Source organism: Pinus tabuliformis, chromosome J (assembly GCF_031772625.1).
Source record: "Pinus tabuliformis cultivar Carrire ecotype Pingquan chromosome J, CPIR1, whole genome shotgun sequence".
Taxonomy (NCBI): domain Eukaryota; kingdom Viridiplantae; phylum Streptophyta; class Pinopsida; order Pinales; family Pinaceae; genus Pinus; species Pinus tabuliformis.
In genome coordinates, this window is record NC_142295.1 from 1,330,701,761 (window position 1) to 1,330,714,783 (window position 13,023).

The 13,023-nt window shown below is 39.9% G+C and overlaps 1 protein-coding gene across 1 annotated transcript in view; it reads right to left on the reverse strand.

Moving 5' to 3' along the window:
- LOC149232249 (CCR4-NOT transcription complex subunit) overlaps window positions 1-13,023 on the reverse strand; it is a 99,306-nt gene that overhangs the window by 30,803 nt on the left and 55,480 nt on the right. The window contains exon 3 of the mRNA XM_089379380.1: window positions 7,494-7,583. Within this exon, the coding sequence (XP_089235506.1) occupies window positions 7,494-7,583 (90 nt within the window). The remainder of the gene's footprint in view (window positions 1-7,493; window positions 7,584-13,023) is intronic.

Below are 13,023 nucleotides of genomic sequence, written 5' to 3' on the forward strand. Positions count from 1 at the left end.
CACTGACCCGAAGTCAGTTTCAGAGTGTGAACCACTCTCACTGATCCCATATCAGTATCATTGATCCTCGATCAATGGAGGTCATCCTAGCATAGGAGTACGGTAGATACAGCGATACATCCATCGATAGTACTACAAAGGTCCCTATCCTCATCCCCCGGCTCATTGATCAAAAGAGAGGTACTTCCCATGAGTCCCAGGCTGCATGAGTGGGATGCCTCGATAGGAGAACTAATCATCTTGTCCACAGGGGAACGAATCATCCTGTCCACAGGGGAACGAATCATCCTGGCCTACAGAAGAACTAATCATCCTGCTCCACAGTCGCCACGAAGAACGAATCATCCTGGCCCACAGGAGAACAAATCATCATGTTCTACAGTTGCCACTGGGTGTCACAGGGGAAGGTTGAACCTTTACCCTGTACATAGTGCACCACCAGGGGATGGTGAGTCGCCCTGTGGTCACATGTTGCTCCAAGAAGTACCCTGCGCCCCCCGAGAGCTCCCAGAGCTCAATACATCATACTCGACCCTCCTAAGAGGGTCTCTGAATGAAACTAAGTCGTTCTCGGAAAGTTAGGAATTTGACCTTTCCTAGGGGCTTTGTCAAAATGTCGGCAAGCTGTTCCGCTGTACTGATATGTTGGAGCCTTATTGCTCCTCGCTGCACCATATCTCGAATATAGTGGTACCTGATATGGATATGCTTGGAGCAATCATGAAATATGGGATTCTCTGATAAACGGATCCCGCTTTGGTTGTCACACAGAATCACGATGGTATCCAATGTAATTCCAAACAGCTCACTGAAGAGCTTTCGCAACCACACTGTCTCACAAGAGGCCATGCTTGCAGCAATGTACTCTGCCTCGATAGTGCTCAAAGCCACCAACTTCTGCTTCCTATTCATCCAGGATATCGAGGCAGATCCGAAAGAGAAACAACACCCGGAAGTGCTCTTCCGGTCCACCACACTGCCTGCCCAATCAGCATCAATATACCCAAGTAGTCTCACATCTTTGGCAATGTATCTCAACCCATGAGTGATTGTGCCACGAAGATATCTCAACAGATTCTTGGCACCAATCCAATGTGAGTGGTGAGGCTCAACCATATGTTGACTCAATGTGTTGACTACAAAGCATATATCCGGATCCGAGTTCACCAAGAACATTAATGCTTCGACGAGTTGACGATACTCGGTAGCATTTCGTAAAACAGGTCCAGCAGCACTATTACTTAACTTCTTGAAGTCAAGCTCCATCGGGGTAGTTACGGGCTTGCAATGCACCATGCTAAATCTCTCCAATATCTTCACCGCATATTTTCCTTGAGATAAGAAAATCTCCCTTGGTTTTTGCCAGACTTCCAGTCCTAGGAAATAGTGCATAAGTCCTAGGTCTTTCATCTCGAACTCAGAACCCAGCTCCCTCTTACATTCGTGAATGAGAGGGTTTGCACCTGTTAGAAAGAGGTCGTCAACATATAGCACCAGTATGAGAGGCCTGTCATCTATAACCTTAAAGTAAAGGTTAGGGTCGACTTCACTCCTAGTGAATCCCAACTTCATCAAGTAGCTATCTATCCTCTCATACCATGCTCGAGGTGCTTGCTTTCGCCCATAGAGGGCCTTCTTCAACCTGCACACATGAGATTCTCGATCATAAATCTCAAATCCTTCAGGTTGCTCCACATAGACCTCCTCTTTGATTGAACCATGTAAGAACGCAGTCTTGACATCCATCTGATATACGTTACATCCTTGCGAAGCAGCAAGGGCTATGATCGAGCAGATGGTGGTATATCGGGCAACAGGTGCAAATATCTCGTCATAGTCTATAACTTCCTTCTGGGAGAAGCCACGAGCAACAAAATGAACCTTATACTTTTCCGCATTTCCATCAACTGCATGCTTTATCTTGTAAAGCCATTTTGAAGTGACAACTGCTTTGTCCTGGGGTTTGGGGACCACATCCCAAACATCGTTTTTCATACTGGACTCATATTCCTCGGTCATAGCATCCTTCCATACTTGATGCTTGACAGCATCTGTGAATGACGAAGGCTCATTTTGGATGATCGTGCTCATGATGGTCAGGTATCCCCGATACCTGTTAGGCTTCTTACTTTCACGGAAGGTCCCTCTAGGTGCAATGTGTCCTTCAACATCATCAAGTGTCCCCCTAAGCCATGAAGGCCTCTTCCTAGAAGAAGAAGGCTCTTGTGGAGGAGGATCAATAGGATCCATTGGTTCTTCCACATCGGGCATCGTCTCATCTTCCTTTTCCTTCAGTTCCCCGGTGTCAGTTTCTTTAGATCCCCTTAAAGTAGGAAGATTGTCTACTTTGCTAAGAGCCATATCTTCATCAAAGGTGACATCATGACTAATCTCGACTTCCCTTTGACCAGCTACATAGATTCTATAGCCCTTAGTATTTTCGCTATAGCCCACGAAGATTCCTTTCTTTCCAGATGCACCCAGTTTATTCCTTTTTTCTTTAGGCACATGAAATTATATAGGGCTTCCAAGAATTCTAAAATGAGATACATCAGGTTTCTTACCAATGAACATTTCTCCCGGAGTCTTCGAACCCAATGCTTGATGAGGGCACCGGTTTTGTACATATACGGCGGTATTTGTAGCTTCGGCCCATAGAAACTTCGAAAATCTTTGATCATGGAGCATAGAACGAACAGCTTCCACAATTGTACGATTCTTCCTTTCCACCACACCATTCTGCTCAGGAGTATATGGTGTAGTAGTCTCCCTCTTAATGCCAGCCTCTTTGCAAAAGTCATGAAACTCATTGGATTCATATTCAATTCCATTATCAGTCCTTAAAATCTTGATCTTCTTTTCAATTTGATTCTCGATCAAGGCTTTGAAGTGCCGAAACCAGGAGAACACTTCATCCTTCTTTTTCAAGAAGTATATCCAAGTCTTGCAAGAATAATCATCTGTAAAAGTGAGGTAATATAAATATCTATGTTGCATGGGTTCTCGAACCCGGGGGTGGGGTTCTCGAACCCGTCCCGGGTTCTCGTCCCCAAGTACCGGATTCGGGTTTGGGTGCTTCTGAGAAGAACCCATAAGAACCGGGTTCTTCATTAAAAAAAATTGGGTTCTTTTGTCTTGACAAGTATGGAAAACCCTGATCATGGATACTTGGAATGCCAAAATCAGGTTCTTTTGGGTTCTTTGGGGTTCTTTTAGTTTTTATATTTTATTTTTTAATTAATTTTATGGGCTTCCCCTAATATTATAGGTAGCTAGTTCTTCATCTTGCGAGAGGAATTGGAGTACTTATGCCTTTATCCATTTAGTAAAGAGAAATATGTTGGGCTCAAAGAAGGCAGAGAACTTAGTGTACGTTCATAGCACACTTCGTCTCATATCTCGAAAAGACCCTAGATACGAGGGTCCTTTCAAGGGATGGGACCAATACACAAACGATGCTATGTGTGTGGACGAGGAGATACAACCAGATGGCCTTATTGAGCTACCTCCAATTGCTATGGATGAGCAAGAGCCTCAGGATGAGAGTGATCCCTACTTGGAGAGCATGCTAACTGAAGATCTGAGTGATGTTGATGACATCGCTTGAGGAAGCCATTGTCTACTATTAGATACTTTTATTTTAGTATTTTAAAATTTCCTAGTTCCTGTTTGGAGATGCCTTAAGACAAATTTTGGATGTAGTATGACTGACAAAGGGCATATATCATGAATCTTATTAATATGTAAACTCCAATTTGCACTTGATATCAAACTAGAAATTTTGAAATCTCATTGTGAATGTTGAATGTTCAATGATGTGCATGTTTAAATATTTAAAGTTTAAATCATAAAGATTTTAATTTTCTTGTTTAAAGTTTAAAAATATACAAGTTCATATATATTATAATTTATAAAATATAATATTTATATTATATATATATATATACACCCCCGACGAACCCACGCACCCTATTTCGAAAAATGGCGTACCCGTCCCCGTCCCCGCACTTGTCCCCGAACCCACGTTTCCTAGCAACATAGATAAATATCCTCCCAGGGAGTTAACAGGCATCATACCGGATATGTCTAAGTGAACCAACTGCAATATATCGGAGGTCTTGCTTTGGCTTGAGGGGAATGGTCCTCTTTTGAGCTTTCCTTCAGCACATCCTGGACATAAACCTTCTTGCTCTGATCTGAACTCAGGCATCCCGGTCACCATTTTTCCTACATCGGGTAGAGATTCATAATGAAGGTGAGCAAACCTCTAATGCCATAGTTCAGACTGAAGAGATGTGTCACAAGACATGATACCAAACGGACTTCCTCCAACCTGATATAATGAACCAACTCGAAACCCAAGAGTAAAAGCATCTTTAAAGTTCTTTTTCCATACACATACCTTGCCATCGCTGAAAGCCACCTTGTAGCCTTTGTCTTCCATTGCCAAAATGGACACCAGGTTCTTTTTGAGATCAAGTACATATAATACATCTTATCAGTGGATGGTATTACCCTGATTCAATTGAAGAGTGACATTTCCTACGCCCTTCACGGGATATTTTGAATTATCTCCAAGAACAATTTCCACGTTGGTTTCCTTCTCTATCAGATTATAGAGAGCTTCTTTGTAACCAGTGAAGTGCCTTGAGGCACCACTATCGATAAGCCAATTTCCCAGCGAGTCCAGGGGAGCAGTAGTAGATAGAGTTGTTGGTAGATAATATTCATCTTGCTTATTGTTAACAATGTTAGATTATTACCTGGAATTTCTAGCCTTCTTGAATGGTTGTCCTCTTCCTTGATTTACGGCGCTTCTTTTACCTCTACCATTTGACCTGCCATTCCTTTGATTGCCTTGAGATGGATTTTGATCATCGTCCCAGTGTGAGTCCCTTTTATCAGGGCACTCCCTTGCATAGTGACCCATTTTATTGCAATTGTAACATTGTCCTTTTCTTCCACCCTTTGGTCCAGCCTTTCCTTTGAATTTAGCCCCGGAATTGTTTCTTCTTTTAGTATGAGAAGAGAAGGCAGAAGGATGACCTTTAAGTATGGGCATTTCTTGCTCTTCCATCCTCGTTTCTTCTTGAATGCATCTGGCCATTAATTCCTCAAATCGAGGAATTACGTTATTGTTGAGAAGAGTAGTCCTGAATATATACCATTCAGATGGTAGTCCTCCAAGACTTGTGAGTGTCATTTACCTGTCAGGAAGTACTTCCCCAATAGATAGGAGATTGTTCTTGATCTCGGTGATTCTTAAGAAATATGCTTGCATACTCTCATCTTTGCCCTTCTTAATTTCCTTCAGGTTATTTCTAAGAAACAAGACTTGATTTGCATCATTAACTTTAAATAAACTCACCAGTCTATCGTAGATTAACTTGGAGGTGTCCAGCTCGGAAACATAGGCCACCAAGCACTTGTCGATAGAGTCCCGAATGATCTTCCTTGCTTTGACTTCTCCCTTGGTCCATTTGTTCCTAGCAGCAACGGATGCATTTGATGGAGGCTCAACAATTCCGCCTCTCACATGGTCCAACACTTCCTGTTCTTCTAATGTTAGATCGAAAGACATCTTCCATCCGTGATAGTCAGACTTCTCACGGAGTTTGTCTTCAGCAGGGAAGTGTGTTGAGGACCCCATGATTTATTTCAGATAGTCTTGCCAAACTTCTCTTCGGTGATTGCTCTTGCTCTTGCTCTTGCTTGGGCTTTGTCTTCACCTCAGCTCCGATACCATGTTAAATTATGGTATGTTTTATGCATAGAGCAGTTTACTTAATTTTCTTCTTATTAGCCACATATTAGCAATCACATATACATTAAGTAAAGTGCAGATAGAACATTAAATGATCAACAGAAAACAAGCCAAGAGTACAGTCAATTCGCAGATTTCTGAAGTCAACTGCAGCCCTAAACTAGGGCAGTCAACACCAGTCAAACCAGAGGTCAGATCACCTCGATTTTCGTGCCAAAAATTGTGGCCTGCCTAGGAGAGGCAGCCACACCCAATCCGCACTTCTGGAAGGTCAACGCTTGGTCAACGTTCGTCAAAGAGATGACCTGCTGCCCTAGCGTCCTTCTTTCTATGTCTTCCTTGCCCTAGGATGTCTTCCTTTCAGCCACACATGTGAAAGAGAGAGAGGCTCCTTTTATGCGTAGGGGAGAGAGAGAAAGAAGATGAGTGAATTGAATTGTCCAAATGAGGAGAATGCTCCTTGTATTTATATGCAAACGTTGAGGTTGAATAGACATGACTGTTAGTCTTTTGAGCCTACATAAGTTTGCTGGCCGACCTTGACAATTTGTCCATAATCAAAATAAATTCATATCTCCATAAATACTTATTGGAATCGGATGATCTTTTGATCAATCCTACACCTCTCGATGAGAGGAATCTCGGAAAAATGTCAGAAGCCATAAATAAGGTGATCCACATGGAGTTTGGCCCTAGTTGCCAATTTTAACACATTCCATATTATTGGAACACAGTAGTGGTAACCGTACAAATCCAATTTAACAACCAAAGGTGCAACTGGGGAAATAGCAAGAAACATTTAAATGATGAATATATTGGAACTTTACCACAAAAAAACGTTCCAAGACATGTAAAAAGCATTCCCAATTTACCTCCATACTCTCGCTTTATCTATGGGAAGTGAAAAGTGACATGAAGAAAAGGATGAAGATGATGGTGGCAAAACTGATAATGATGATTTTCCTATATTGAGGAGATAGAACTCGAGAGAGAGAACAGAGAAATGTTTGTTAAGCATGGATAGTTTTCTAGAGTGTTGTTATTTCAGAACCCCATCTCTACAAGGGCGATGACAACCTGATGTAGTGCCTAACAACCTGACGGAGTGCCTACAAGGGCTCCATATTGGCTGTGAAGATAAGCAGCCAATCAGAATTTTGCTGGTCATTAACGTGTTTTCATAAACATTTTTTGTTAAATTGTCCAATATCAGCGAAATTTTGACTTTAGTGGGGGACTGAAATAAAATAAAAAATGCATTCCTTGTGAGGAGGGAATGCTTGTAGTAGTACATCGGTAATGCTCAAATAGGTAGCATTAAATAAAATGTTGTTAGAAGTCCTAATATTAACAGGGCCATAATTAATGTTAATGACCCATATTAATTATTGGGTAGGTAGAGTAGTTAGATAACTTATTACATGGTGTAAAAATTTCAACCTCTTGGATGTATTCCACGACTCCTCCATTAATAAAATGCATTCTCCTTGTATCTGGTTTTCTCCCATGGTCATGCATGTCTAACTACCCATATTTACAGTAAATAATGTGGCCAACAACTACAATTTGTATGCCTTTTTTTTCTATTTAACATTGCATATGGTGACTGGTCATAATAAGTATTAAGAATGTTATTATACAGGGGACAAAACAGAGCTCCATTCCCTTTCAAGTATGGATGAGTCAAAATCAAGTGTGGGACAATTGCAACAAAGGGTCCCAGCCTGACCTCCTTTTTGTTGTTGTTGCTATGTGTAGAACCAAGCAACTGAAGCAGAAATGCCCTCTCCACAATGTTAGCACTGTCATCGGAGGCAACCTGTAAAGACCAAACAGTCAAGATTAATACAGACTTCTGAAAGTTATTACAACCAACATTCTGAATATAAATTGAATATTTAAAATGCACATTTAGTTGTCTTGTTATTAAGTTGCCAGTATGTAAGAATTGCACATTTAGCTGCTTTCAGCTCAGAAAAAACTGCTCACTTTCCTGACATTTTATCATCTAAATGTTACAAAGCACACCAAGGAAATTGAACAGGCTATCAAGCCATAATTCTTTTAGTAACCTGGACCAGCCCCATTTGCTCGAACCTAGGGAAGTGTAACATGATGCAATATTATAAAGCCTTTAGCATGGCTTTTAATTCATAGACAAGATGCTGAGGTTCTTGATTGTAAATTATTAAGTTCACACAAATAAATGAAGTGTTGGCCCTGCTTCACTCTTATAACTGAGGACCGTATATATATAACAAGGTTCCACATGTAGTTTATCATTTTTTTTGGTTTCCCATCTGTGCTCTTCTTTGCTGATTTCACATTCCACACTCAATGTGCTCCTTTTGAAAAGGAGATTAAGCTCTAAGAAAACAAGGAGAAGAAAGAAGAGCATCAATGTGGAATGAAATAACACCAGCATAGATCCATCTTAACTCTGAATCTATTAAGCACCAAGAGGGATTAAAAAATATTGAAATGCAAATCTCTCAAAGCTTAATGGATCCAGGGTTAAGAAAAATTGGGTCCATTACAGGTGGTTAGAAGGAGAACTAGGTTCAAATCCTGTTGGAATTTTTGGTGTAATATGTACATATGGCCATGGCTCATGTATCATTATTACTTGTAATTATGGCTCAGGCCATATTCTTTATTCAATTGTTGCATTACTAGACATGGTTAAAAACAACCTAGTCAAATTTGATATGTAAGCTTAATAAACCTCTTGGGGTGTGTGGCCCTGTTTTGGGGGCCCATAACACCCTCTTGAAGACACCTCACTTGAGCTATGTATAAATGCACAACTCAAGCTCTAACTTGTATCACCTCATCATAGGATCTTCTCAATCTCTCTTATAAAGTGTTTTATGCTTAAGGGCACCAATATCTTTGGCGATTTCTTATGCTTCGCATTTCCTTCTTTTTTATGTACTTGTGAATTTCTTGTGTAGCACACTTATATTTGGGTATACTTCTCTATCTCTAGAGCACTAGGGCTAACTCCTTCTAGCACATTTGTCATTGAGTTACTAAATAATCTGGGTTTGTTTTGGAATCTTGGATCCATTCAATTCCCTGCTCTCATTTGTAAATCTCAAGTTTCAACATAGTACCAGAGCACTTGTGAACCTTACCCTCTCAATTCTCTTAGCTGATTTGAAAACTATTGGCTAGTGGCATCATATCTTATGGTGCAGAAGTAAGGTTTTCTTAGATCATCATTTTCTAGGGTTTCTTATAGGAGTTCTAGAATTCTGCCATATAAACCCTATTGAATTTTTCTGATCGGATAAAGGTCTTATAGCACCTAATAGATCCATCTCATAATGCACAACAGCCAACTCTAGATCTATTTGACACATGACAAAACACCAACACCTTCTCTCTACTTATCAACATCAACATAGTGGAAAGAAAGTGATTATTGGTGATAACTCAACTTTGCATGTTTCAAGCATAGTTTTAAAAACCAGAACCGGGCTTCAAACCGGTCTCCTATCTAACCGAGATTCGAACCGGAACCGAATCAAACTGGATCGAACTGTATTCAATAAACTGGAATTGCAAAAAATACATAAAATAAATAATTTTAATGAAAAAAAAAAATTCAAGATTCCAAACAATGATTCCTAACCATTAGAGACAAAATATGAAAAGTCTTCTCATCTATATACCATGTAAGGGTGCATATATGAAAATGGCTCTAAATGCAATACATATCAATGATATCATTGACAAAATAGGTAACCAATGAGGCTCTAAATGGCCTCTAGAGTCAAACAACAATGCTACAATGAGGCTCTAAATGGCCTCTTGAGTCCAAAAACAATGCTACAACTGAAGCTACTAGGCCACTAGACTACTACAAATAATGATTGACGTGATCACTCATCAAACTCATCACCACTACTACATAGGGGATCATCAGCAGGAGCTACATAAACATCATCTAGCTAAGAGTTTGAGGACTCCTCATACTCCTCTCCAACCTCAATAGCAATACTAGTAGTAGCATAAGCAACAACACTAGGCCTAGCAGAATTAGAAGCACAAGTTCGTCGAGTTGCATGACTATTGCTTTCCTCACAAGTCACCATGTGCCATGCTTGGTCTTGTTGGGTTCACTTCCTTCAGCTCTTGGTTCAACTACCAAATCTGCATTTGGATCAACAACCCCAACTCCACTAGATAGCTCCAAACTAGCTCCAAGATGACAAAGAACACCCAAAGTTGCTGTTATTGCTCCAAAACTCAATGTTGTTGCAGAATTGTCCAAGCTCTCATATGCACACAAAAACTAGAAATCAAATGTGAGTAAAATAGGAGCTTAGTCATTGTTTTATAAGTCTAGGGGGGCAGATTTAGAAGGGAACCTACAATGGTTTGCTAAACACCACCTCCAAAAACCACCTGGGAGTCCAACCAACTTGCCCAACCATGTGGCTTCCTAACCGGCTGCCTTTTACAAAAATCGAGCAGTCAGGTACAAAACCGGTCGAATCGGTCGGTTTGGTACCAAAATCAACAGATTTGGTAGTCAATCGGTCCTAACCAACCAACCAGTCGGATATGCTGGGCTGGTTTGATATCTTAGGGAGCTAACCGACCAGTTTGATCGATTTTCGATTCAACTGGACTAGCCTTTAAAACTATGGTTTCAAGATGTGGAGATGCTTTAATTGACACTGCCAAATTCAAGAAAATCCTTCATGTTCTAGGAGTAGACCAGACCTCCTCTTTATTTACTGCATCGGTCACAAAAACAAAAAAGTAGTATTATGGCTAAATCAATGGGTAATAAAAGACATTGATGGTGATTTTAATGTGGTTGCCATCACATATTGTGGTGAATCCAACAATCCAAGCTAGATAAGCTTAGTTCTCTTTCAACATAGAAGCCTAGTTCTTCTTCAACAAAGAAAGGATTTGTTGCTATGGTGGCTAATACAAACAACATTAGCAGGTTGTGGCATCCACATTTGGGCAATGCAAACTTTGGGTCCTTGCAGCATCTCAATTATTCAAGGTATGACTCCATATGAGAAATGGTATTTGACATTTTTGAACTTAATGATCAAGTGCATGTGTCCATATTCCCGAGGCAAAGAGAAACAAATTGGACCCCAAAAATTATTGTTGTATTCTAGTAGGTTATAGTGAAATTTCATAGTCATACCATCTATATAATCCCTCCCCTCGTAAGTTTTAGAACAAAGGGATGAACTCCTTTCTCACAATCCACTAGGATCTTTCCCACTGCTTTCTACAAATGACAAGTTTTGCAAATAGTTTCAATGGATCTCTCTCCTCCACACTTTGATGATGATTCTCCTCCCATGAGTGTTTCCTCAAGCATTCTTTCTACAATGACAAATGGACACTAATGGTGAGACTCTCATTGGCTCACCAAAAAACTCTTCATCTATAATAATTGCATCTCCTAATATCCCTATAGCTATGCAACTCAATTATGTTGAATATACTTCTCTGTCTACTCCAAAACAACCAAGGCATATATCCAAAATTCAAATTAGCTTTAGTTGCTCTTTTAAACTCCCAATTTCCTTCCTAAAGGTAACTACGTCCTCGTCAGCATTTACCTACTATACAAGCTCTTCCCACCAAAATTGACGCCGAAAGAAACCCATCTCCATAATCATGCCAACAACTCCTTTGAATGGGAAGTGACTATGTCTACCAAGTATGGGGTTCCAATCAAAAATCAAACATGCATATTGGTTCCTTTACCCAAGGGTAAGTATATTGTCAATTGTAAATGGATCTATAAGACCAAATGTGTTGTTGATGGGTGAATTAACAAGCATAAGGCCAAACTTGTTGCGAAAGGTCTCACAAAAGGACCTATAATGAAACACTTGCTCCAATCAGCAAGATGGAATCTTTCAGTATGTTTATATTTACAGTTGCTTCACAAAGATGGGAGGTTCATCAAATGAATGTCAAAAGTTCTTTCCTTCCTAGGAATCTTCAAAACAAAAAATAGCAAACCACTAAGCTTCTTGTTCAAGAGGTTCAACACAACACAATCAATCTATCGACTTACGTAATCTATACATGGATTAACACAAACATGTCATGCTTGGTATGAGAATATCCATAAATTATTTTCCAATATGCATTTTCTCACTACAAGAGTGAATCTGATCTCTACTTTTGCCATTTGTGAATGATCAGATTCTGACAAGCAATTTGGCCTCCTCGATTTACCTCACATGTCTCAGTGAACATTTGTGATCATTAGGAGTTGTTGAAATTTGGGTGTCATTGATATCAACCCAAATAGCAGCCAAAAGAAGCCCTGCTTTCAATGACAAAAATGGCAAGGAAGATCGAGGTATTTGGGGCCAAGACCACCTTCATTTGGTGATCCTCATAATGTTGATTCTAATAGTAGGTGCCATGCCTCATAATTCCTCGCGATTGAGGAGATATGTCCGTCCAACGTTCATGTCACGAGCATATGGTCAAAGTCCCCCAAATAAGATGATGTGGCAGTTCAACAATTGGCTAAATATTTGAGGCCAACAAAAAAAAATATTGAAGGACTTTATTAATATTTTGTTGAGTTCAATGTTGGTTGCAAAAGTGGATTCTATCAAGGGCATCGTAACTAATTTTTAAAGGTTATGTTGGCCCTAATGTCCACTGGAGGTTTTGGCTCCAATTTTTATTGTTTAAAATTCAAATTTGTATTCTTTTATCTCCAAGTGATCAAGTCGGCTTCACTCCTTTTGATCGGGTCAACTCCATTGAAAGCCACTACTCCATCACTATAAATAGAGACTTGATTCCTCCACAAATGCATGCAAATGAAACACTATTATCTGTGATTAGTCTCTCTGATATTTGTGGCCTTGAGTAGTCAAGCAAATCTGAAGCAGCAGGCCAAAGTTCTAGAGAAGATTCTAGTTTAATGTTTATGTTTTTTGGGTTATGGTGTTGATTTGTGGTAGCATCGGATGTGCTCTAGCGATGAAAATTGGTGGAGAACCTAGGCACATAAGATCTCCAAAACACAAAAATTGTTTGGGGAAATTCCACCCAGATGGAGAGCTATTAAAATAATTAATTGTTAAATTGACAAATAGGGCCAAACTCCATGTGGGTCGGCTTATTTATGGCAGCTGATATTTTTATTGGATCCCTCTCGTCGAGAGGTGTAGGATTGATCCAAAGATCATCCAATTTCGATAAGTATTTATGGAGATATGAATTTATTTTGATTATGTAATTAT